This window comes from Poecilia mexicana, unplaced genomic scaffold (assembly GCF_051168715.1).
Source record: "Poecilia mexicana isolate PSO_F unplaced genomic scaffold, ASM5116871v1 scaffold_2, whole genome shotgun sequence".
NCBI classification, from domain to species: domain Eukaryota; kingdom Metazoa; phylum Chordata; class Actinopteri; order Cyprinodontiformes; family Poeciliidae; genus Poecilia; species Poecilia mexicana.
This window is the reverse complement of record NW_028263371.1, coordinates 22,328,479-22,355,682: the sequence shown is the minus strand read 5'-3', so window position 1 is coordinate 22,355,682 and position 27,204 is coordinate 22,328,479. Positions and strand designations below refer to the sequence as shown.

The 27,204-nt window shown below is 39.9% G+C and overlaps 3 protein-coding genes across 3 annotated transcripts in view; 2 read left to right on the top strand and 1 right to left on the bottom strand.

Annotated features, from left to right (window-relative positions):
• Positions 1 to 13,974, top strand: part of LOC106934084 (NLR family CARD domain-containing protein 3-like) — an 81,492-nt gene extending 67,518 nt beyond the window's left edge. The window contains exons 7-8 of the mRNA XM_088003773.1: positions 12,967 to 13,119; positions 13,637 to 13,974. Of these exons, the coding sequence (XP_087859899.1) occupies positions 12,967 to 13,119; positions 13,637 to 13,652 (169 nt within the window). The 3' untranslated portion in view covers positions 13,653 to 13,974. The remainder of the gene's footprint in view (positions 1 to 12,966; positions 13,120 to 13,636) is intronic.
• Positions 13,975 to 17,152: 3,178 nt separating this feature from the next.
• Positions 17,153 to 21,363, top strand: fbxo3 (F-box protein 3). The gene is made up of 12 exons (XM_015011741.2): positions 17,153 to 17,306; positions 18,439 to 18,528; positions 18,660 to 18,823; positions 18,893 to 19,007; positions 19,077 to 19,281; positions 19,362 to 19,407; positions 19,473 to 19,557; positions 19,898 to 20,020; positions 20,096 to 20,211; positions 20,283 to 20,390; positions 20,467 to 20,549; positions 20,638 to 21,363. The coding sequence occupies exons 1-12, from the start codon at positions 17,215 to 17,217 to the stop codon at positions 20,767 to 20,769; spliced, it is 1,359 nt and encodes a 452-aa protein (XP_014867227.2). The 5' UTR covers positions 17,153 to 17,214; the 3' UTR covers positions 20,770 to 21,363.
• A 202-nt stretch (positions 21,364 to 21,565) lies between these two features.
• Positions 21,566 to 23,609, bottom strand: LOC106932828 (uncharacterized). The gene is made up of 3 exons (XM_088003820.1): positions 23,436 to 23,609; positions 22,058 to 23,059; positions 21,566 to 21,972 (listed from the first exon to the last, which is right to left on the bottom strand). Exons 2-3 carry the CDS (start codon positions 23,052 to 23,054, stop codon positions 21,608 to 21,610), a joined length of 1,362 nt encoding a protein of 453 aa, XP_087859946.1. The 5' UTR covers positions 23,055 to 23,059; positions 23,436 to 23,609; the 3' UTR covers positions 21,566 to 21,607.
• Positions 23,610 to 27,204: the final 3,595 nt, after the last annotated feature.

Genomic DNA, 27,204 nt, shown 5'->3' with positions numbered 1-27,204 from the left:
ATCACTCCTCGCTTCATTAAGTTCTCTCAGGCCCTCCTGTAGAACTTCCTGTGATTGAAGTAGCTTCCTTCTTTCCACCTGTAAAGCTCTGAATTCTGTATGAGGTGGTTGGATGGAGGACTCCAGTCGGTTGTAGGGGGAAAATTCAGGTGAGAGGTCTCTAAAGTTCCTTCTTTGTTCACTTCTCTCCAGCCGAGGAGAAGTTTTATAGCAGGTCCCATCACTATCACTGTAGTGAGATGGTGCGTTGCTATACTGCGGGTGGTATTCCACATGTCTTGGAAGAGGCGGTGGGGTTTCCCAATGTGGCATTTCCCTAATGGAATGATGTGTGTACTCAACTTCGAAGTCATCAAATCGGCTAGGTCGGCGTGTCGGCCGCTTAGGTCTCACATCAGGAGGTGTCACTCTGTCTGGCTCCATCTTGAGAGCTGCCTCCGGCTCGAAGGACCAGTGTTAATGTGGGTTAAGTTCGTGGGTATTTGCAGCCAACAAGATGGTGTATCGGTCAGGATACAGGAAGGAGAGCATGAGACCAAACTTGTAGATGTGAGCTGGTTTATTCTGCCTTGATACTCAGTGTTGCCAGCAGTCTGCAATAACAATAAATTGCCATTAGGCTAATATATTACAGCAATACAGGTTCAACTTATACAAACTCAGTGAAAACCCACAGACAGTCTTTTAGCTGAATTTAACATAAGAAGCACTTTGGCGCCATCATGTGGCCAGATAAAATCTACACAATGGCGGCAACCGGCAGCGCATGCCCTTAATTACTCTATTTTACCGCGACAACTCGATGTAAAGCAGTAACAAATACGGCTGAAATACACATATAACTGAATCCAGAGTGAACAAATAGAGCGCTAAATGCGGTAACTTACTTTCTGTCATCAACTTAACACTCGGAGCATCATTTTCAGTGCTACACAGGGAATGCGGTCTCACGGTTGGAAAAATGCAGTGAACTGACCCGGAAGTTGTGCTAGGTTGCCCTCATGAGCGTTAGCTCAGTACTAACACAGGCTTACGTCACTTCCCAAATGACCTCTAAACCAATATTACAAAATAAAATACGGAAAAACATCAGAGCCTTTTATACACGCACTTTATATGCATTAGGTAACAGTTCAGTTAAACTATCTCATGGAACCACCTGTAGATTTAATATTGAGCGTGGAATTGGTCAAGGTTGTCCAATTTCACCGTTTTTGTTTCTTTTACCTATGCAAATTTTTGCACATTTCATAAAGAACAGTGGCTTAAAGGGTATTCAAATTGCAGAGAGAAGTATGTTTGAGTCAACTGGCAGATGATACGACTATTTTTAAAAGATTGCTCTCATATAAATATTGCTATTAAGCTGGTTAATGAATTTTCTTCAGCATCTGGCCTCAAACTTAATCTCTCTAAATGCGAATTGCTTCCTATAAAAACCTGCTATGAAACTGAAATCTCAGGAATCCCTGTTAAACGTAAAGTTAAATATCTTGGTATTTCCATTACGAAAGAAGAAAACCAAAGGTCAGTTGAAAATTTTAGCCCCCTTGTTGCCTTAATCCAAAAGAAATTTAATATGTGGTTACAGAGAGATTTATCTATCTCTGGTTGGGTCCTACTGTCTAAAGCTGAAGGTCTCTCCAGTTTGGTATATGCTAGTTCAGCACTTGAGGTTTCCAATGAGATCAGTTCAAAAGTAGATAAAATATTATTTGATTTTATTTGGAAGAAAAAGGTTAATCTTATTAGGAAAAATGTAATGATAAACAAGTTGTGCTCTGGTGGATTTAATGTTTTAGATTTTCAAACTCTGAATTCTTCCTTTAAAATTAAGTGGATCAAAAGGTATCTTCTAAATCCAAACTCTCTGGAACTTTATATCCACACATGTATTTTAGGCTATAGGTGGCTTATCTTTTCTTTTAAGATGTAACTATAGTATTGAAAAAATCCCAGTTAAACTTTCCAGTTTCCATAAACAGCTACTGCTTTGCTGGAATTTAATACATAAACATAACTTTTCCCCACACAAATACTATATTTGGAATAACAAAGACATCTGCTATAAACATAAATCTATTTTTCTTAAAAAATGGTTTGACAAAGGCATTGTTTGTGTACATCAACTTTTCAACAAGGCAGGTAATACTTACTCTTACGATGAATTTCTGACCACATATAATTTTTCTGTACTGCCTAAAGAATTTGCAATCGTTTTTGATGCCATTCCTTCTAGGGTAAAATGTTACTGTCATCCTCTGTTCAACACCATACTGATTACTTAAGAGAACAATTATTTATTGGTAACTCTGGCCCACTTTTAAGTAGTAAGACTAATAACAAATGTATTAGAGAACTCATAAGAGATCATATAAGCAAACCAGTTTCTACTTTTTTTTGGGACAATACAGGTGCTGGTCATAAAATTAGAATATTGTGATAAAGTTCATTATTTTCCATAATGTCATGATAAAAATTAAATTGTCATATATTTTAGATTCATTGCACACCAACTGAAATATTTCAGGTCTTTTATTGTTTTAATTTTGATGATTTTGGCAAACAGCTCATGAAAACCCAAAATCCCTGTCTCAAAAAATTAGAATATTATGAAAAGGTTCTCTGAACAAGCAATAAAAATAATCATCTGAATCGATTCCAGACCTTGGGGGAAGCAGTGGACTGAGTCTGGAGTAGAAACATCCAGAGCCACTGTGCACAGGCGTGTGCAGGAAATGGGCTACAGGTGCCGCATTCCCCAGGTCAAAGGTCAAGCCACTTTTGAACCAGAAACAGCGGCAGAAGCGCCTGACCTGGGCTACAGAGAAGCAGCACTTTGGACCACTGTTGTTCAGTGGTCCAAAGTACTTTTTTCGGATGAAAGCAAATTTTGCATGTCATTCGGAAATCAAAGTGCCAGACTCTGGAGGAAGACTGGGGAGAAGGAAATGCCAAAATGCCAGAAGTCCAGTGTCAAGTACCCACAGTCAGTGATGGTCTGGGTGCCATGTCAGCTGCTGGTTTTGGTCCACTGGGTTTTATCAAGGGCAGGATCAATGCAGCAGCTATCAGAAGATTTTGGAGCACTTCATGCTTCCATCTGCTGAAAAGTTTTATGGAGATGAAAATTTAATTTGGTCTGGAATCGGCCCTTCTCCACAATCTTCCTCAGGGTCCGGTCACCTCTTCTCGTTGTGCAGCGTTTTCTGCCACACTTTTTCCTTCCTACTGACTTCCCACTGAGGTGCCTTGATATAACACTCTGCAAACAGCCGATTCGTTCAGAAATTTCTTTCCTTTCTCACCCTCTTGCTTGAGGATGTCAGTGATGGCCTTCTGGACAGCAGTCAGGTCAGCAGTCTGACCCATGATTGCGGTTTTGAGTAATGAACCAGGCTGGGAGTTTTTAAAGGCCTCAGGAATCTTTTTCAGGTGTTTAGAGTTACTTTGTTGATTCAGATGATTATTTTTATTGCTCGTTCAGAGAACCTTTTCATAATCTAATTTTTTGAGACAGGGATTTTGGGTTTTCATGAGCTGTTTGCCAAAATCATCAAAATTAAAACAATAAAAGACCTGAAATATTTCAGTTGGTGTGCAATGAATCTAAAATATATGACAATTTAATTTTTATCATGACATTATGGAAAATAATGAACTTTATCACAATATTCTAATTTTATGACCAGCACCTGTATGTTTCCTAACTGTGGCTAAAGCTGCTGCTAGCTGGTTTACTCATGATCGGAGGCTGGTTGGAGAATGGTAAATTGACAATGACTAATAACGGTTATCTAACACGTAAACACTGTTTTATAAAACACAGAAAGTTAACCTCTAAACGTTACAGCACTGACAGAGTATATTTTTTCCTAAATGTGGCTAAAGCTGCTGCTAGGTGGTTTACTCTCCGATCGGAGGCTGTTTATTTTATACACAGTTAGAGAATGGTGAATTTACAATGATTAATAACAGCTATCTAACACTTAAATGCTGTTATTATTAAACTTACCTTTTATTATATCCTTAAGATTATGAGAATGCGGGAATTTTTCAGCTTGGTTCCCAAGGCAAAATCACACCGGAAGTAAAGATACCCAGGTTTGAGTTATGGCGGCCATTGTCTGACATCACTGTGAAAAGGGTCTATACGTAGACGCCTCATGGAGCGCTGAGTCGTACGTAACAGCGTCCGCCACCTTGTATGTGGCAGCGGGGCGATCGGAGCTCCTTAAGTTCTGTGCTGTGTGAACTTGTTTCAACCGTTTTACGAAACAAACTGGATTCATTAGGATTACCTTCCACAGGTAAGGATGAAAGATCAGAATTACATGACTTTGCAGCCAGAAATTCGCTTTTAAGCAACCGAAAATATTTCCTATGTAGCTAAATTGGCCCGAAATAACCGCTGATTGTTAGCTTAGCAGCTAATGTTTTCATACTGTTTTCTAATGAAAGAGGTGATGAAAAACCGCTGTTAGAGGAGAAATTAATTAAAAACAAGAGGATTTAGTGAGGATAGATCAGTCAGGATCAGAGCTGGAGCTGCTGTTCTTCAGTCTGTTTCCAGCTCAGCTTCACCATGTCGGTATTTAGCTATAAAGATGCGACGAGTCAGAGCCCAGCAAGCTGAAAATGTCTTTTTATGAATGTGAAAGAAACATATACGAAACATATCGTATGTATTTTCTATTACACTTTTGGATAATTTCTCTTTTATCCTTGGCTTTAGCCTGTGAACCAGGACGTCTCAGAAGTCATTGAGTTCTCCCAGTGTGACCAGCAGACTGAAGCCTGTGACCATTGTTCCCAGTGTAATAAATAAATGTTTTATTCTTTCACTTTTTGTGTATTTTTAAATATCTCAATCTGAAGTATTAGTGTATTAATGTAGCTTATATAATGAAATAAAAAATAATTTACTTTGTTGGAATTATTTTCACTCTTTGCTGTCAATAGCAGAGTTGACATACTGTAAATTCTCTGGAAAAAAGTAAGAAATATATGTAGTTTAATGTTTGACAATGACTGATTTATAAATCAAGTCATTTCTCAATAACGTATAAAAAAATAAATACAGGAAAATTATTTGTTTCTTGTCTTGAAATGTTAAATGTACATTAAACTATGGAATTATGTAAATATATTCTTCAGTAAAACACTGTAAAAGTGTGTCTGTTCATTAATGTCATTATAAAAACTTTTCAGAATCGTTTCTATCAAATAAAACATTGTGCTCTTTAATTTAATTGTGCTCTTTAAAGTTAGAAACGCTCTCTTTAGTAATTTCTTTGACTGCCAAATATATTAATGTGTGTGAGAAAATGTGTCAATGGCAGGTATTAACTTAAAATACTTTGTAGAACTTTATCAAGTTCAGCCCGTTCACTTGTATTACCTTACTGGCACATATTCCACATTCAGTAAATATGCACACACACACACACATACATGCATACATACATACATATATATATATATATATATATATATATATATATATATATATATATATATAAATAAAACTTATATATTATTATATTTGTTATTTGAATAATAAAATACTTTTTATTTGTTAACTAATAAATTATATAGGTATATATTTTATATATACATATATTTTATTTAATATATTGACGTCTGTGTGTGTACATATGTTCATAAATGTTGATTACTGTATATATAAAAACGATTTATCAAAATCAATTGTATTGTAGGTTCACATTTATTTTCTTTATTCAGAAATTACAATTAAAATATAATGAAAAGTCATAAATGTTGTCTTTGGTGATTGTTTAATTTCCAAATATATTCACGTTTATATGTGAGTGGGTCGATGACGAACATTAGCTAAAAATACTTTGTGGAATGGCATTTTCTGAAGTTCTGTCCATTCATTTGTATTAGCTTACTGGCAGAGATGCCACATTCAATATGGCGGACGCGATTACGTATCGCTGCAACGGGCCGACACGCTCCATGAGGCGTCTACGTATTAATGTCTATGGTTATAACTTGTGTTAGGTTTGCACCACAATATGGAAGATTTCTTCTTCACCAACACACTGCACGCCTGTTCGTGCACTGCTGCCTCTCACTGGTGGAGATGGTGTATTGCACTACTTATCCCTTGTGTTTAGAAATGAGGTCCATGCCAACCGACCCCACGCACGTAAAACTTTTATCATTTGCCATAGTTCTCTACGTTTGCCTCAGTCCTCGCACGCATAAGGGTTAAAACGGCCTTAAATAATGTTTCAAATGCTAAGTTCATAAGTGCTTTGTAGACATCTTGCTGTAAAACTTTAGGATCGATTAAATTAAGAAAATTAAGACTAACCGACATGGCAGAGCTTTATAAGATTACTACATAAAGCTAATTTTTAAAGTTTCATCGGTAATGCTTTTATAACAAATTTATGTCAGATCATGATTTCTTGGTTAATGTCAAGTTGTCATAACAAAGACATTTCAAATAATGTAAACTTTGTATTAAAAGTGTCATTATTTACCGAATGACGCTTTATGACAACAGTCATAACTATTCATGAAGACTTATTGATGTTCATGACAGGTGTTGTGTCATGTTTATGAAAGTGTCATGACAGTCTTATTCACCCCCTTCAAATAAAGTGTTACCCAACCATCTAGAAAACAGGCCTTTATTAAAAATTCAACAAATATTATACAGAATAAATATGATGAACCTTTTAAGGTTCATCATATTTGTGGTGTTAAAGGGAACCAAATGGGCCCTGCTGAAACTATCAGTGGATTTAGTTGTTAATTGTAGTAAAACAGAAATAAAACATTTAATTGAACAGAAAATGAAAGATAAAAAAGAAATGGGAGACAGAAAGAAAAGGATGTTGGTTTAATGAAAACCAAAAGAAGAAATGAGAAGTTCAGGGAGAACGAGGCCAGAAGAGACGATTATTTCTGCTGGCAGATTTGGACACTCTGGGTTAAATATCACTTTTTATTTTAGGGAAACATTGCAGGGGTACATGTGAGTCCTGAGGAGTTGATGAGATGGTAGAGCAGCTTGATATTCTGTCAAAATTATGAGGAAGAAAGACAATCGATTCAAATTTAAATGGAATTAAATTTAAACTAGATTTAGTTGATTTAGAAATAACTCCGTAAAATGTATTAGACAATATTTTGTAAAATTAATGTAGAATTAATTCTTAATTGACGTTCTGGTTCACCATTCACACCAGTTGGTGGCAGCAATGAACCAATTTTCATTTTGCCACTGACAAAAAGATAAAAAATAAAACATGCAGTATGTCGCTCACATCTGTGGGTCTCATGTCCTAAACCTGAATGTTATTAATCAGTTTACTTTGGGGGGGTTTTGGCAGCTCTCTTCCTGTAAGCTGAATGTGACTAAGCTGTGTAGCTAAAACTGAATAAGTCGAGTTTCAACTGACACTGGTCCCACTGACCCCATGTGACCTTTTAAAGTTTCCCTTTTTTCATGGTTTTGGGAACTACAGAGGTAAAGTGAAACTCCCATTGCTTCTCTGTTGAATAACCATGACGTCTGCTGCTCTTCCTGAGCGTCACAGTCAGACTGCAGGAGGGCAAAGCAGCTAAATCTAGAGAAAATGTTTGCCAGCAACAGTAGAAATGAATCAAATGCTGCTGCATCTCTTCCTCTGGAAATCTCTGACTCTCCACCTGAACCTGTGAACCTCCAACCTCCTTTTGGTCACACAGGGAGGCTTTTCTTTCCTCTCTTTATTATTTTGTATAATTTGTAAAAAAGTTAAAATATGAGGGCATCAAATGTGTCAGAGCCTTGTGTGGATCAAATCCAGTGTTTCTTCAGGCTCTTTGTGTTTTATATTTGTGTGGTTTAGGTTTGTTCTGGTTTTGTGAACCACACATGAAGAGGTTGGGCTCCTGCAGGTCCCAGAACCACTGAAATATTCTAACAACACATCATGATAAAATGTTCTGGTTCTGCTGGTTTGGACTCTTTAAACCAGTTTGACTGGATCAGATGTTAGAATCAGTTCATCATGTTTCTTTTACATTCAGGGAAATTAATTTTCTACATTTTTATTATTTATTTGTTCATATTTCAGTTTTAACTGCATCCTGTTGGCTTCAGCTCATCTTTTATTCTTTATTCAGATCGAAGGGCTACAGTTTGTCAGAGTCCAGCTGGACTTTTCAGTTCTCAGTTCTGAAGTCCAAATCGACCCATCTGACAGAACTGGAGCTGAACAACACCAACCTGGGAGGTTCTGCAGTGAAGGAGCTCTGTGGTTTTCTACAGGATCCTCTCTGCAAAATACAACAGTTAAGGTTTGAAACCATGTTTTAGTTTGAATTTAATAAAAATTGAAGGAGACTCATAACAAGAGAAAAACTAAAGAGGAAACAACAATAAACCAAGAAAATCTAAAACTGATATAATAAAACTAAGCAGAAAAACACAAAGAACAAAATGCAAAAATTAAACTAAACTAAATACAAAGGATCATGCTGGTATGGAAAGACATATTGAGTAATAATTAATACAGGCGATTGAACAGAATATGGCAAGAACTGAGATTTTATTTTTTCAAATAAAAATAAAATAAAAGGTAAGACAATATTGTTGAAGAGCCATGGGTTTATTGAGGCCACAACTCATAATAATAAGAAATATACTTTACAGACCATAATAGTAATAATGGACATATCACTTCTTAATGTTTCAATGGAATATTATTTTATATCTTTATTTTTTTATGTTATTTTTATATCAATGTTAATTCTATGAGGCTTTTGACTCAATGAGACTTTAAATTTGACTCGTGGATTTGATTCAGAACCAGATTTGTTGTTTGTAATTTTTCTACAGTATTGATCCATAAACCAATATACAGGTTGATATGAAAATATCATCTGTGTTTCTGTCCCATGTTTGTATGACATTAAGAGGATTTGGCCCTCATGTTTTCCACTTAAAGCTCTGGTTTACACGGTAAATGCCATGTGGTGAAATTTAATAGACAACACTCACATCCCGCTTTCCTGAAGGCAGTATGGAGCTGGAGCACCAGAATCTGACACTGAAGAGAAGAAGAGTTATGACTGACATAGTTACATTGTCCATGTTTAATGTTGCAGCTTTTTGCTAATAGTTCAGTTTAAACTGGTTTAGTTTTACATATTTTATCTGGCCAGTTTTTTTTTGCAAGACTGAACAACTAACATATCAGAAAATGACACAGAACATGAAACATTGACAACTGTTGATGATAATCAGTTTGAATTTAAATCTTTATCCTGTACTGACTGATTGCACAGGCTGATCAGCTTGAACCTAAATTCAACCTACCTAATTTAGGTCTAATTTTTATTGCATTTTTATACACCTTCAAAAAAATAATTGCTCTAAACATGACATTTTGTTTCCTGAGAAACTAATAATTCGGTGATATGTTTTATTCTTTTAGATTTTTGTTTATAAATTCTGGAACAACAATAACAATCATAACAACAGCAAAAATTACATGAATGATAACAGCAATTAAATAATATTCAATACAGTTTGCCTTAATATTTTTTGATGGGGCAGTAAGTATCGGTGGGCAATGTTACCAAAAAATTATATCACAAAATATTTTTTCAAATAGGTCTAACTAAACTAATTTTGACCAACAAAACTCAGTGTAAAATCAGAAACTAAGTGTAAATAAAATACTTAAATACACAAAAAACAAACTGCTGGTTCAACAGATTATTAATTTTACAAGATGTTAAAGGTTTTCCCTCTCATGTTTATTTAAGAGCTCAAACATTATGAGCAAAACTAAGAATCTTGTTTTAATATAAAAGGAAATCTTTATTTTAAAAACACTCAACACCAAAATATGTGAAATAAAAATCCTGCCAAAAGTGAAATATTTTGCTCTCTAATAATATGAAACTTTGTTCATTTGTTCATCAAATTAATTTTCTACATCTTTGTTATTTATTTATTTGTATTTCAGTTTTAACTGCGTCCTGTTGGCTTCAGCTCATCTTTTATTCTTTATTCAGATTGGGGATCTGCATATTCTCAGAGATCAGCTGGACGTCTCTGTTCTCAGCTCTGAAGTCCAACCCGACCCATCTGACAGACCTGGAGCTGTGCAGAACCAACCTTGGAGATTCTGGAGTGAAGGAGCTCTGTGGTTTTCTACAGACTGAAGGCTGCAGACTGAACACATTGTTGTATGTAATTATATAATTATTGATATTTCTGTGAATAATTATATATATTTTTTTATTACACAGTACTCAGTCACGCCCCTAACCCCTCCTAAACTCCAGCGGACAGACTACTGACCAGCTCTCCAACTAATGGCTCCGAAATGCCTCTAACTCCTGAGTATTACCAAGGCTAAAGTATAGAGAACATTTTGTTTAAGCTGGGTGCGAGAGAGACACATCTAAGCTCTAACTACCTTCAATCCGAACGTTATGACCCGCTACAGTTCATGTATCAGACATCGGAGTAGCCCGCCGGTGCCCGAGTCCAAAAACCACATTCGTTAACGGTAGCTCTCCCTCTATTAATAACGTGCACTTGTTACAGCTTAGATCATTTTAGAGACTCGGCGTGACTCCCAGGGTCATTATTTATCATAACTAAAGAAACGTCCGAAGCCCCCTAATTTACTAGGATCATGAACATTGGTTTTATGTTAATCTGAAGAATTAGTTTTTAAGTGACTCAATTAATTTAACTGTCCACAGCATCAATTTAGACTTTAATATTTTATTAGCAAGGCAATATTGCAAGGGTCGGTACAGCTTAAATCAGTAGCAGAAATAATCAAATAAGTAAAATCTATAATCTAGCCTTTCTTTCCCTAATGCTGACACTGTGAACTAAAAAAGGGAAACTTTGAGAGAGACAGACGGAGTTTGGCGTCTTGAACCCCAGAACTGGCCTGATATTGAAGGTGTTGCAGCAGCAGGAGGCTCCCAGTACAGGAAGAGTACTGACTTAGAGAGGCAGGTCTCGGGCCTCAGGGTGACTTCCTCATGCGCGTAGCAGTCCTCAGCTTCTTGTCTTGCAGCTCTGTAGCTCCCTTCTCCTCGTCCCATGATCTTTCTGGTCCATGGAGATGTAGACGAGCTGATCTCACGGAAGGAACACACCAGTTCTTCCTCTTTGCCTTTGTTCTTTATCTTTGTCTTTATCTTCATCTTTGCCTTGGTCTTTGTCTTTGGGGTCTGAACCCAGCTGATGAGAGAAGTGCAATTTGAAGCCACATGTTGCGGTGCTGACGGGTTGGTCCCCATGTGCAGAACAGTCTTCGGCTCTGTGGCCCCGGCTCTTCTTCAGCTGCAGAGTTCTTTGTCCATCTCGATCTTGGCTCGAAGCTGCCTGAAGGATCCAACCAAAGATTCCTCTTTTGCACCCTCCTTATAAAGGGTTTATCCACCCTTTTGGTGTGTTTGTGTTTGCATTGGCTAGCTTTGTTGCTGTGCCTGTCTCATTGGCCGACTACTTGGACCAGTGATCTCATATCCATCACCTTCTTGGAGACATGATCTCCTGATGTCTGTGCTAACGTCCCAAGTTGCTCAACAGTCCACCTATGTCTGTTGCCTGCCCAACCTTTCCTTAGGAAAGTCAAGGTTTAGCAATAAGGCCTTGGTCACCTCTGCTCTCCCATCAGTTCCTCTTTTCCCCTGACCTTTCACCTACCATCTACCTCCAACACAACATCAGTGACCTTTAATTCCAGTTACACATTTTACTCCATTTCAAGTTCAATGTCAAAATCACATTTATAACCTTTTAGTTTCTCTGATTTAGCATTCATTTATAATATTATACCCATAACTTATTAGTTACTCTTATTATAATCATAATGTGAGTTATTACAGACATTTCTGAAAAGAAACCAAGAATAATCCATTATTCTAATTATTTGATACAGAGTTACAGTTACTTGTTTCACCTGTAAGTATTTCCATAAGTGTAAGAGTAAGTGTTAAATATTCTTATAATCAAACCAACATCAACCACTGGTTAAACCAATATTAATTATTGGCCTAATTATAAGTCATTATTATTATTAATGTAAGTATTTTGCTTTGGATTTTATCCAATTACTCAAAATGTTTAGATTTTATTCTTTAAACCTTTAATGCTTAAAACAAGGAGTAGTCTGAACTATTTTTATACACATGCAGGCTAGAAACTTCCTCTTTCTTCAGGAACCCTGCTCTTCCTGTTCCATGACTCTCTTTCTGCCTGACTATGATTTTTTATGATTAAGTTGAAAAAAGTAGAATTAAAGTAATGTTTGCAGGACACAATAACAACACACACAACCAGATTCATTTTATTACCGTCTGAGTCTACTGTTGGGTCGTGATGTCACCTGTGTAACATCAGGTTTTAAAGATAACTTTATTCATTGTTATTAAACTAAAATCTCCAGCATGGGGAAGTGGGATGAGCTCAACTTTTCTCGACAATATAATTGATCATAAATCAAAGTTCATATCTTCTGTTCTAATAAATATTTTCTGAGTTTGTTCCTGGATCCAGAGTTTAATTTAGTCCCTCTGTGTAACTGAGTTGGACCTGCTGACCTGAGGTCAGAACAGGACAGCATTCGGACCCCCAATGTGTAGAAATCCCCCTCATGTCAAACAGGTCAAAGGTCATTCAACCCAGTCTAGAAAAGTGAATTCTTGGAATCTGACAAGAACAAATCAATAATCAATGATTGATGCTTCAACACTTTGATCAGAACCTGGAATGATTTTACTGACTAAAATCCTCCAACACAACATGACCCAGTACCAGGTTCTGGTTCTGGTTCTGAAGTCAGCAGGTCTTTATTGAAGCAGCAGCTTGTTGGCTTTAATATTCATGAGAATCTTTAACTGGTTCGGTTGGACTGGTTCACCTGCATCCTGTTGGCTTCAGCTCATCTTTTATTCTTTATTCAGGTTGTTTGACTGCAGTTTGTCAAAGATCAGCTGTGATTTTCTGGCCTCAGCTCTGAAGTCCAACAGCCTCCATCTGACAGAACTGGACCTGAGAGAGAACAACCTGGAGGATTCAGATGTTCAGCAGCTGAAGGATCTTGTAGAGACTTTAAAGTAAGTAAATGTTTGTAGTGAGTCCAGCTGCTGTCAGCATATTGAACTAAACCCAGTTAGCATCATAGCAAAGCTCCAGTGTTCCCAGTAAAGCTGCAGCTTCTCAGTGGGAGGAGAATGGTTCAGGCTTCCTGATTGGACACAGAGACAGCAATCAGCCAATCAGAGGAGCAGCAGCTTGCTGTGTTCCTGTGTTTGTGTTGGTGTGAAGATGAGTGTTGTTGCTGTGTCCATGTCTCCAGGACGTCCAGGTGGACTCCAGCGTCCAGCCGTCCAACATGTCTAGAGACAGTGGTCCTCATTCATCAAACTGTGGCAGCAGCAGATCTGATCTCAGATCTGCTTGTTCTCTCAGTTCAACAGGAAACAACTGATCAGGTTCATCTTGGTCACAGCTCTGAGATCAGTCTGACTGCAGCCTGGAAACCATCTACTGGATGTGCTGCGTCACTGACTGCTGCTGGAGAGGCTGGAAACACTCACTGATCTGATCTCTCCTTCCTTCTTCTCTCTGCAGGTTCAGATCTCAGTAAAGTAGAGAACGGTCTCTGTGTCCTGCTGATCCTCAGAGGTTGAAGCTGCAGCAGTTTGAGTCTAAAGAGACTGACTGGATCCTGATGATGACCTCTGACCTCCAAGATGTTCCTCCTGTTTATTTTCTCATGTCTGTCATTTAGTGTCTGATATTGTTTGTCTCTTTGGATCAATAAAAATCCGATTCAAACTGGGCTCCATTTAGAGGCTTCATGGAGTTTTGATCTGAACTGGATTCAACTGGAAAGTTGAACTTTTTTCTCTCTGATTCATTTTCATCCTGGAACCAGAAATATTAAATAAAGTTAAATTCATTCAACAGTTTCCAGGCTGCATATTTGCTTCATCTGGATTCAGTTTCTGGATATTTTCATCTGATGTCAGAAGGGTTTTTTTTGCAGATATTTGGGTAATGAAGCTCATTTTATCTGCAAACAGATCAATGAATCAGTGTTGGTTTCTTCAATCAGAGGATGAAGATTTTCTTCATGATTTTAAATCAAATAGTTTTATTTCCCTCTTTCTGATGGCCAAATCTAAGGCTTAATAAAGATAAAGTTTCATTACTGCAGCATTACCTTGGGTAGCATTGGAAGCTTTTTTCAGAGACTTTCAGATCTGCTTTGAAGGATTTTCTCTTTTTTCTGCAGAGAAAAACATTTAGACGGAGAACTGCTTCCCCGTCTAAATGTTGCCCTCAGTCAGAAAACTCTTTCCTCTAAACTAGATCTCAACTTCCTGATTCCTTCTTTTCTCTTCAGAGATCCTGTGTTCATGTTTGTATTTTCATCTAGACTCCATCTTGTTTTGTCGTCCAGTGAAACGTATTCCTCTTGTGGATTTTCGTTCTCAGTCAATGAAAATGGCTTTAAATATCCACTGAGAATTTGCTTCTACTGTGTTATTTCCTGAACAGCAGCATCTTTCCTTTAGTTCATTAATATTCACTCAGTTTTATCAATAATCTGATTCATCATTAAACTTGTCTGAAGGATTTTAGTGTTTATTTACAGGCTTTGACCACATGATGGCGGTAGAGAGCGAGTCTGGTGAAGAAAGAAAGAGAAAATAGTTTACTACAGTTTTCTTTAAAAGTTTTAATTGCATTAATTGTTCTTAATTAGGAGGTTTAATCCTGCTCTTATCTCAACTGGTGGAATTTTATTATTCATAGATTTTTATTATTTTTTTCAAGACATAATTAAATAATTGTGATTATTTCTTTCGTAAAGTGCTTTTTTAAAAAATAAAAATTCCATCAACTTTTGTAGATGTATTTGTGTGTTTGTTTTTTTTATTTTCTGTATGATTGTATTCCTTAACTTATGGAATACTAATTCTTGAATTATATTATTTTTTGCATAGTGTCTGGGTGGAGGCTTTATGTAAATTCCATTGGATTTTTGCCTCTTCCTGCACAATTACTGTTTGTTTTTAACATGTTTGATCTGCATTATATTTGTGCAAAATCTAAAGCCTTTGATTCTCAAAATTATCCAAAGTTAATATTTCTGCGAGGATTTTTACTACATGAAAAGTTTTTTCAGTGAATACTTTCTATAGAGATTGTGAATATAAGTGTTGTCAAATACATTGATATTAATTGCCAGTCTTCTGCTTGCATTCATGGAAACCAAAGATAATAAGCTCATACCTTAGTGAAAATTTACTACCAACATGACAATTTATAAAGTTACATTTCTTTGTGACATGACAAGTTTAGAATAAATGATTGGTCTTCTGTTTAAATTATGTTGAACAGTTTAAAGGAGACAGCTTTCATTAGCTTTTTAGGTAACACTTTATTTGAATGGGGTTGAATAAGACTGTCATAACACCATCATAAACATGACATAACTCCTGTCATGAACATGAATAAGCCTTCATGAATATTTATGACTGTTGTCATAAAGTGTCATTCGGTAAATTATGACACTTTTAATACAAAGTTGACATTATTCAAAATGTCGTTATGACAACTTGACATTAACTAAGAAATCATTACTTATATAAATTTGTTATAAAAGTATTACTGATTGCACTTTAAAAATTAGGTAACTTTATGTTATTAAAAGTAAAGTTTAAACGGTAATGATTTGTTGGTTAATGTCAAGATGTCATAACAAAGACATTTTGAATAATGTTAACTTTGTATTAAAAGTGTCATAATTTACCGAATGACGCTTTATGACAACAGTCATAAATATTCATGAAGGCTTATTCATGTTCATGACAGGTGTTATGTCATGTTTATGACAGTGTCATGACAGTCTTATTCACCCCCATTCAAATAAAGTGTTACCGCTTTTTATCAAAAGTTTCTGATGACATGTTCATCCATTTTTCCACCATGAATCAAGAGCAAAGATAATAGCTGCATGTGAAACATCTCGCTGAAACAGGGCATGAACTAGAAAAAAAACAAGGTTTACCAACGCTGGTGGCAATTACAGTTAAAAAGGATTTTAAGGGGTTCTGTGGTGGTGCAGGAGTAAAGCACAACCCACATACTGAGGCCTTAGTCCTCGTGGCAGAAGTTGAAAGTTTGATTCTGGGCCTGGTGACATTTACCTATTTGCCACATGTCTTTCCCCTCTCTCATTCCCCTCTTTCCTGTCTAACTACTTTCAAATAAAGGCAATTGGAGCCAACAAAACCTTAAAAAAATGTACTTTAACATAATTGCTAAAGGGGTCACATGCAGTTTTTAATTTTTAAAAAATATTTTAGTCATATTATTTCTACGTCACAGTTGTGTTGGTCTTTAAGATTCCATTCCATTTTCTAACACCCTTGTCCCTTACTGGGGTCAGGAGGGGTGCTGGTGCCCTTCTCCAGTTAATGTTCCAGGTGAGAGGCAGGGTCACCCTGGACAGGTCGCCAGTCTGTCACAGGGCAACACAGAGACAGACAGGAGACAACCATGCACACAGAATTTAGAGAGACCAATTAACTTGTCATGTTTTTTGGACTATGGGAAGCCAGGGTACCTGGAGAGAACCCACCATGCACAGGGAGAACATGCAAGTTCCATGCAGACAGACCCCAGGCCAGGAATCGAATCCAGAACCTTCTTGTTGCAAGGCTCTACCAACTGCACCACTGAGCAGCCTGTCTTTAAGATTAAACTCCAATATTTGTTTGTGGTTGAAATGTGACAAAATATGGAAAAGTTCATGAATACTTTTGCAAGCCACCTGTAAAACTCAATGAGTCTTTTTTGTTTGTTTAAATTTTATATGTAGTTGACTCAGACCGAGGGAAATTATGGAGTGACACAGATCTTCTTTAACTAGATGTAAGGGATACTGGAATTGCTTTTATCAACTTCTTGTAAATCTTTAAGTAAATTTCAAGCAAAATTATTAAAATTCATGAAATGTTTAATAGATCCAGTAAGAGCTGTGAAACAACCCTTTACTGAAGTAACGAACCGGAAGTCTCAGCCTTTTCTTGTGCTTCACTCAGAACCCAAAGAGCCACAACACCTCCTTCAGCCCGCTCCTCCTCCCGGCAGGGGGCGCTATAGCAGCGCTGCTTCCAGCAGATCTCCTGCTAACAATGGCAGCCTCCTCGGAGTTGCAGCTGGACCAGCTCCCCTCGGACCCGCTGCTCCACGTCCTGTCCTACCTGAGCTTCAGAGACCTGGTCCAGTAGGTATCAGCACCAAGCAGACTGGAAGCGATAAGCGGACGTTGTTTCCTAGCTACAGCATGCTAGCGGCTAACAGCGGCTAGTTAACACTCCAACTAGCTGCTGTTTTTGTTTTGATTTCTACAAAAATATGATTCATAAAATTACTGTCAGCTGGTCATAGCTTCTGGATATAGATTGAAAACTAAAATCAAAACGTTCATGTCCGGCTGAGGCGATATAACAGCTTTAAAAGTAAAGATAAAGATCTTGTTTACTGTTAGCTTCCTGCTAACAGCTGTAGCTTGTGTATTTCAGAGAAAGTGATGAATAAAACACTCCTGGGATGATGCAGGCTGCTGAACAGAATGTCAGAGAATATGTAAAGTAAACAAGAAATACACAATTCAACCCTAACTCTTCTAACAGCACATCAGCACACAAAACTTCACTAACAGGAAGTAAACAAACCACCACCTGTACATGGTCAGAAACAAACCAGTTTTTTCAGCCTCATTTATCCTGTTTTATGCGATATTTTTTGTTGCTAAAAAGCTAAAAAGCAGTAGAAGTCCAACTAGCTCTTTCTGTTAAGGTGGGGTTTTTCTACATCCATGTAATAACAATATGAAATTTATTCTGGTGAAGTTGTGGTTTTATTTGTTTACTGTAAAATGCTCATGTGTTAGTCGGTTTGGTCTAGTCAAAGTATAATTTGTATGTGTCTGTTTTTATGCATTTTTCTTTTTAAACTCTTTGTTCTACATTTATGTTATTAAAGTACATGTTTAAACTGCTTATACGTTAATTATTTAAATGTTGTTCTAGATGGTAAATAATTTAGCATTTCGGAATCATTTAATTGTTTTTAAATCAGATTAATATTATTCTTATTAGAAAGGCTGAGTTTTTCAATTTACTGCTAAAGGTTTTCAAAAACTCAACATTTACTCTCCTTATGTTGGACTTTTATCTGATTCTTCAGGTAAATGCATTTCTATAATAACTTTCTGCTTAATGTAGTGCAATTTAACTACAGACTCATAACATTTTATATTTACCATGATGAAACTGTTAATATTAGTAATAAGTGAGGATCTTTAGGTTGTGTTTTCCAGACTTGGATAACTCCGCCCTCTTTTGTTGTTGCAGCTGCAGCTACGTCAGCAAGAGGCTCAGTGATCTGTCCAAACACAACCCACTGTGGAAGCGTCACTGCTGCAAACACTGGCTGCTGACAGAGTAGGTCCACCTTCACTTCCTTCAGAGGTGTTTTCACTCAGCAGAAGTCTGAAGTGCGTGTGTGTGTGTGTTTGTGTGTGTGTGTGTGTGTGTGTGTGTGTGTGTGTGTGTGTGTGTGTGTGTGCGTGCAGTGTGGAGCGGCTGCAGCGCGGCCTCTCCTGGTTTGGCCTCTTTAAGCTCTACTTCGCTGATATGGGTCGCTACATCCGGTACTACGCCGAGCTGAAGAACGCCTGGGAGCAGCTGAAGAGCTTCCTGCAGCAGAGATGTCCGCGCATGATAGTTTCCCTCAAAGGTAACGCGACCCACTGCTACCCACAGCATGCTCCGCCCACCGCCGTGCTGAGCGCTGTCTCCGTTGCAGACGGCGCCACGGAGGCGGAGCTTGACGACATCGAGGCGCAGATCGGCTGTAAGCTGCCAGACGATTACCGCTGCTCCTACCGGATCCACAACGGCCAGAAGCTGGTGATCCCAGGGTGGGTGTCCAACCAGAGCCCTGCCCCTCTGGTTGGCCCTCCCAGTCTAACCAGTGTGTGTGTCTCCAGGCTGATGGGCAGCATGTCTCTGTCCAACCACTACCGCTCCGAGGTGCTGCTGGACGTGGAGACGGCGGCCGGCGGCTTCCAGCACAGGAAGGGGATGCGGCGCTCGCTGCCGCTCACCTTCTGCTTCCATACCGGTCTCAGCCAGTATGTGGCGCTGGAGGACGCCGAAGGCCGCCGCCAGGGAGAGAGCTTCTACCCCTGCCCTGTGCGTACACCTCCTGTCTGCCTGCCCTTTCACAGTAAAGCGTAGAGACGATTCTGACCTGGTTTGGTTCTGTTTTCCAGGACCAAACGGCTCAGGACCCGTCGGCCATCGACATGTTCATCACAGGTCAGCTGCTCTCCGCTCAGCTGGGAGGCGTCTGGACTTTGTTTACGCTCTCTTCCTGTCTGCAGGCTCCAGCTTCCTGGACTGGTTCAGCAGCTACGTCAACAACGTCGTCACAGGAGAGTTTCCCATCATCAAAGAGCAGATCTTCAGGTGAGTCTGACCTCTGTGTGATCCATTCATCTATAAACACTTAATAAATCATTCATAACTGTTATTATGAATTAATTAAGGGTGAGAAGGTAAAAAATATATTTATAAATCCTCATTGTTCTTACAAGGTAGTCTGAAATGTTTAGTAAACAGCTCCACTTAAAATTTAGGTGAGGAGAGTTGGCTTCTCACTCTTAATTAAGGCACAATAAACAGTTTTATGATTGATTTGTTTAGAGATTAATTAATGAGACTAATGAACTATTTATTAGTGTTGTAAAGCAGAAGATCTCAGTAGTAGTTCTGGTAGAAAGTGGACCCGTCTCTGTGTGGTCTGCAGGTATTCTCATGAGAAGGGCTGCGTCGCGACCACCGGCGACATCTCCGTCTCCGTCTCCACCTCCTTCCTGCCGGAGCTGTCCTCCGTCCACCCGCCGCACTTCTTCTTCACATACCGCATCAGGTAGCGCCGCCGCAGCTCCGCAGACCCGGGTCTGGTTCTGATGGGGTTCTAACGGGTCAACCTGTCCGTCTGCAGGATAGAGATGTCCAGAACCGCCTCGCCTGACGCAGCGTGTCAGCTGGACAGCCGCTACTGGAGGATCACCACCTCCGACGGAAACGTGGAGGAGGTTGCGGGTCCAGGAGTGGTCGGTAAGCCCCGCCCTCCTGCTGCGCTCTGATTGGTCCTGGTGTGGCGCTGAGTGTGTCCTGTGTGTGTGCAGGGGAGTTCCCGGTCATGACGCCTGGCAAGGTGCACGAGTACGCCAGCTGCACCACCTTCTCCACGCCGTCGGAGTTCATGGAGGGACACTACACCTTCCACAGACTAGGTGGCGCTCTGCTGCTCCTCTCACACACACACACACACAGAAAGTGTATTGGGTCTGATATCTCTCTGTCTTCCAGCCAATAAGGAAGAGGTTTTCCAGGTGGCCATCCCTCGCTTCCACATGGTCTGTCCTCCCTACAGAGAGCCAGAGTCTCCATCTGTAAGGCACCTGTCCCCCCACCTGTCTCCTCTTCCTTTAGTCTGGACCAGCTGATGCTCTTCTTCTCTGCTTTTATTTCTGTGAACAGAAAGCTTCGACCAGCCACACGGCTCCTTACAGCGACGATGAAGACGACGATGACAGCAGAGGAAGGTTTGGTGCTCTGAGAGGCATCAACATGTCCAGCCTGGACAGCTCGCGGTGTCCCAAGTTCACCTGAGCCGTCGCTGACGCTATCGGCCGCAGAGCCATAAACTGAAACTGAATCACTTGAACTTCCAGTTGCCAAACTGCATCCGAGTAGGACGAGCTCTTTTCTTCTGTTTTAGTTTTTCTGATTGACCAGATTTAGGTTGAAGAAGAACAAACGATGCTTCAGAGCTGCGGAGGTTTTTCATCTCATCTTACAAACCAATCAAAACATTCCTCATCCTGCCAGGCAGCAGACAGGGAAGCTGACCTCTTCATTTGTTTCCTGTTGTTTAGAGAACTGGTTTAATCTGCCATCTGGTGGTTAAACCTGGGATTACAGCTTCATTTGTGTGGTTTTTTTTTTAATGTTGTTTGATTTGTTACATAAATAAGAGTAAAAAGTTTAAAACCCTCAGTAGAAGTTACATTTTCGGGTGAGAATCTGGGTCAGGACAGATTAAATTGGTGATTTTGATCTCTGTGATGATTTTGATGAGCTTTTGGGTTGGAGTGTTGCTGCTGTCTGCGAATCGTTCTGCTTCTGTTTTGGGTGAATGCAGAGTTGAGTTTTTATGTTTGGGTTCAATAAAAACAGATTGTGTGAATCTGAGTTCTGCTGTGACCTTGGAGTTTAGCTGTTTCTGTACTAATGTCTAATTTTCTTTGTGTGGGATTGTTGAAGGTTTTCTCTCTTCTACAGTTTTTCTTTAGGCGTTTTGCAGGATTTTATTTTATTCTGTTGCTTCTGTTTATTTCTTCCAGTCATCTTCAAATGCTTGTACACTTTTCACCAGAAACATTCAGCTCACTGCACTCACACAGAGTTTTTATAGAAAATGGAGATTTTTATTTCAGCTTATTTCGTGTTAGTCATCCTCCTCCTCCTCCTCCAGCTCTTCCTCCTCCATCCTCCTCCCCAGGCTCCTGCGCCTCCTCATCCCTCTGGTCTCCTTCCTCTCCTCCGGCTCCGGCTCCTTCCTCTCCTCCTCTTCCTCCTCCTCCCCCGGCAGCTCCTCCTCCTCGCGGGCGCTGCAGCGGCTGCAGTGCCTCCTGAAGCCGCCCAGGACCTCGGAGCGGAACCAGCAGAAGGGGCAGGCGTAGCGGCCGGGCCGGTGGGCGGTGCGGGCGTGCTGCTGCAGCCGGCTGGGCAGGAAGAAGCTCTGGGGGCAGGAGCTGCAGCGGTACGGCCGCTCCACCTCATGGTGGCGCTCTACGTGGGTCAGAACAAAGCCTGCAGGGAGCAAAGGGAGAGGATGAGACGACCCGGTTCTGATCCAGAGGCTGAAACATCTGGAAAAATATCCAAGCTGGCTAACCTTTCAGTTTGCTCTTCCAGTTGCAGACGAGGCAGACGAAGCGGTGGGAGACGGAGCCCACCCACCGCGCCGCCACCTCCATCTCCTCCTTCATCAGCTCCTCGCTCATCCCGGCGCCGTCCTCCTCCTCGGCCCGGCCCGTCTGCAGCTGCCGGCTCTTGGCCAGGGCGTGGCTGGCGTAGCTCTTGGGGATCTCGTGTTTGCGAACGATGTGGCTGACGGAGACGGAGCGCTGCCTGTGGCTCCAGCCGCAGATCTTACAGTGGAACAGAGCGCCGTCGAACGTCAGAACGTACTGCTTCTCTTCCTCACCGACCTTCCCCTCACGCTGCTCCTCCTCCTCCTCACTCTTCCTCTTCCCCTCCTCATTCTTCTTCTTCCCCTCTTCCTCCTCACTCTTCTTCTTCCCCTCCTCATTCTTCTTCTTCCCCTCTTCCTCCTCACTCTTCCTCTTCCCCTCCTCATTCTTCTTCTTCCCCTCTTCCTCCTCACTCTTCGTCTTTCCCTCCTCTTCCTCACCCTGCTTCCTTTCAGCAGCTGCCTTCTCTCCATCTTCATCCTCACACTTCTTTTTACTTTCTGGACTGTCCTCTTCATCACTGCTCCTCTTTCTTTTCGGACCCTCCAATTTTTCTTCATCCTTCCCTCCATCCAGCTCCTCTGCGTCCTGTGCCTCCCCCCCTCTTCCTCCTCCTCTTCCTCCCTCTTCCTCCTTCTCCACCATGCAGTGCCGGGCGATGATGTGTTTGTACAGTTTGCTGAAGTCCTTGCAGGTGTGGAAACACTCAGAGCAGTGGAAGAGTCTCGCACTGCTCTGGTACATCAGTATGTTGCCAAGGCGACCCACGGCCACGTCATCCAGGCAGGTGGGGTGTGACGCCGCCAGGTGGGCCAGCTGCTGGGCGTGGCTCTTGGACAGCTGGCCGCAGTGAGGGCACCGGAGGTGGGCGGCCACCCCGCCGCCCGCCTCGCCCCGGGTGTGGATGAAGACCGACATGGTTGCTAGGAGACCCCAGTAGAGAGGTATAATGACCACAAACGTCAATATTTAAGCAGAAATGACCAACACAGTTAAATTAAAGTCATTATTAGCATCAAATTGTTAATTCATTCATAAGTAGGAGGTTTTGTTTTCAATCAGAGAGCACCTTAAAGAAGCCTCAGACCATATATGGTTCGCCCTATAAGTTAAAAGAACTAATTTAATCATTTTGTAGCTGAATTACCTCCGTTATTGATGGTTTATGTTTATTTTTCCATTAAATGAATCCCGGTGATGTGACTACAGTGTAATAACGGTACAGGACCAATGGAGCTATGCTAAGCTAACATGCTAACAGCCGTTAAAACCATCCCTTTAAACGCAGTTTTTACCCACCTCTCCGCACTGCTGTCTCTGTTTGACTGCGTTGGACCAGTGAAACCAGTATAAAGGATTAATTTTCACTGGTTTGAAGAAAAATGTCTGTTTTCAACCCACCGAGGGTTACCTGATGCGCTGCTGTATTTACTTCCTGCGCAGCCAATCAGAACAGAACTCAAACATCGCGTCTTCTTCTATAGAGTTTATTGGCATCTTACAAGTCTTGGTGTATTACCGCCATCAACTGGACTGAGGTGTAACCACAAGTTTAATCCATTTTATCCTCTCGGCTTACTTTGTGTCATTTAAATCCTTTATAAGTGCTTTTATTATATATCTACATGTCTGGGTTCTACTTCTACATTACTACTTGAGTTTATTGCCTAATATTATTAGCTCATTACATCTTCATGTAACATTAGTCTGAGATTTTTACGTAAAACTAATTCAAAACAATAAACCAAAATATTATTTAATTTTATTCTAAAGTAAAACATTTTGAATAAAATCATCTAATTATAATTTGAATACTTTTAACTACTTTATTGAACTTAGAGAAATGCAATAAGAGTGACCGACTTATAGCTGATAATAGATCAAATATCTTTCTATTTATTTCAGTCAAGCTCAAATGAATTAAAAAAAATGTTAAAAACATGAAACCATTTTTAATTGGAAACGACAAACATTAAAATAATAAAACCTGTTATATGATGAACAGGAAGCAGTTTGTCTATAGGAGGATTTTAGTTTTATTTGTGTTTTTTAGTCAGATGAAAAGTTTGCAGCTGGAAACAGATTGTAAAGAATCCAACTTTGTTTGGAGTTTAGATATGATCATAAAACAAATTAATCCATTTTATTAAAGTCACAGTTTGTTTCTATTTTTGTCAACTTTCTTTGTGTCGTTTCTGTCCTTGTTTTGCACAAACTGACAGTGAGCGGTTACTAAATGGAGGCTTTTATTGTGGAGGGATGGAGGAGGAGAGAGAGTCAGAAGGAGGACTTGTGTTTTCATTCCGTCTTTGCTTGGATTCACACACACACACACGGAGTGAGGTGAACATGCTCTGCTTTAAAGGTGAGACTTCAGTGTTTCATTCTCTTTCTGACAGCGCAGCACTGCAGCTAATGGAGGCAACAAAGTGCTGCTGCAGTGCTTTAAACTGCCGTTGCCATGGTTACCGCCATGATGCTCCTCTGAGTCGCTTTGGTTCTGGTGGCGGTCGGTCGGTCTGTCTGTGGGTTCTTCTCTCTGCTGTGTGTCTGTTTGTGTGTTTAATGAGCGGCGGCCTGTCGAGGCAGGCCGAAACATCCCATTCAGCTTCTCACACACATGCGCGCACACACACACACACACACACACACACACACACACACACACACACACACACACACACACACACACACACACACTCAGAGCGGCTGCAGCTGCACCAGGCAGAATAAACCTGGTTCTGCTCTAACTTTAGTCCGTTGGAGTTTTTTTTTTGCCTGGACTTTTGTTTGTCCTTCAGATCTTACTTTCTTCTCCAGAATCTGTTTTTGTGTTTTTTTCTCTTTTTTTATTCTCCTCTCCAGCGAATAACGGCATTAAATCCTCTTGACAAGCATAACTTTTCTTCTTTGGTCCTATGTCTGATGTTTTTCTGCTTTTCAAAAACACAAAATCTTACTAAGTATTTTGGTCCAGTTTCTATTTCAGCCACTTCTAGGAGCTAAATATTTCTTTAATAATAATATAAGGGTTCTAGTTTCACAGATAAATTATTTTACTTATAGGAAAATGTCTTATAAGTGAATATTTTGCAGCTTTCTGTCTAATTAGTTATTTTGTATTTTTTCGTTCTCTAATGGATTTTCAGCAGCTGATCGTTTAGTTCATCTTTAAGTGAAACATTTTTGCATCTGCATTAAATGAGAGTTATAAACGAACTTTGCTGCACAAATGGATCCAATTCATATCCAGTAATATGGAAAAGTAAACAATAGAGATGGAGAAATTGGTAAATGACATCACCAGCTTTAACTGACAATGACAACAGAGAATAAATCCAGTTAGATTCAATAATATTTCCATTTAAACTGGATTCAGTTAAACTGGGTCAGGAAAACTTTCTATGGAGGAATAATCGGGTCAAAAACTGGAGGAAAGTCTCGTCTATCTCGGCGTTTACAGTTTCTCAAAGCTAAAACTAAAATCCATGTTTCTGCCTGGAACTTCCTGGAAGTTTTTGATGAAGAGGTCGAAGAAAAGCAAAGTTTCTAGTTAGTTAAAATTTGTCTCTTTTAGCTTCTGCAACAAGAAAATTGCGGCACCAAATCTGCATCCTGTGTCAGATCCAGTTACAGGAATCAGTCTTTAATCAATCAGTTGAATTTATTTGTACAGTGCAGTTCAGCAACATGGAAGTTCAAAGTGCTTTATATCATAAAAACATAAAAATAAGAAGTCATAGAAACAGCATACAGTCACGTTAAAGTCTATCTTTAGCTCTGAAGTGTTTTAAAAAGTCGACAGCTTCCTGTTGACTGCAGAACGTTTTACTGTAATTTCCTGTTTTTATCAGCTTATCTTTGAAGTCATGACTGAGTGGAAATGGACTCAGCTGTAATAAACCAGATAAAAACAGAGTCTGACTTCCAGAAACTGGATTATTCTGTCAGTATGAGGACAGACAGAACCAGCTGATGGACGGAGTCAGTCAGACGATCCAATCAGCCGATAATCAAACCGATGTGACAGGAACTCGCCTGTTTCTCTGTTTGGTTTCTGTTCTGCTGCGTTCGGCTCTGGGATGATTTAATGTTCGCCTGGAGGAGCGTCTTTCACCTCTCTGCTGCTCCACTTGTTTCCTCTTCAGTGTCATTAAAAAAATCACCTGACAGATCCTCACTTTTCACTTTCAGAGCTGCTGCAGGTTTAATCCTGATGGATTCTCACGCAATGGCAAGCTCAGCTTTTTGTCTCTGTGCTGTTTTTACACGTCTGAGGACGTTTTTCTGGAGGTTTCTGATCATTTTTGTTGCTTTTTGAGCTGCAGAGTTGAAGTTTTTCTGCATTTGTGTTGGTAAACGAAGCCTTTTTGGCTGAATAAGTAAATAAAAACCAGATTTTTATTGGTAAACATTCAGCAAAACATATTTAATTTTGCTCCTCGTTCCTGTGTTTGTCCATCATTGATATAACATGATGAGTTTCCAGTAGCAGTCAGTGTTGCAGGACACCTCAGACTGATTGTCTCATGCTAACATGCTAACGGCACAACATTTGTTCCACATCAGTGTTCTGATGACATCATCAGCTGCTAATCCACATCCTTTGCTTTTGCTGTCTGGTTGTTTATAGGAAGATACTGGAGTAGGGGATGTGATCCATAGAGAAGGGTGTGAATATTTTTCCATGTCTTTATTTATATGTATTGTTTCTGCTTCAGTTGAATTATTTTGTTGCTACTGTGAAAACTGAACTCTTACTTTAGTTGTTTTTAGTTCAGTGACTGTTTGACTAAACGGCTGATGGATGTTTTCAGCGTCTCTAAACTCCAGGGTCTATTTTCAGTGGAGGATTAATCCATGTTTGAACTTGTCCTCCTGTCAGACTTCGCTTTGATGCTCTTCTTTTCTACAGAGGAAAGCAGCAGCATGTCAGCGGCTCTGAGCTGCAGCTCACCTGGCAGATGCCACCTTCTGGTTTCTGGAGGGTCAGAAATGAGCCGGGAACATGTGGAGGTAGAAACCTGTTGACTCTGGCCATCTGCAGACCTGGATAATCCCTGTTAGC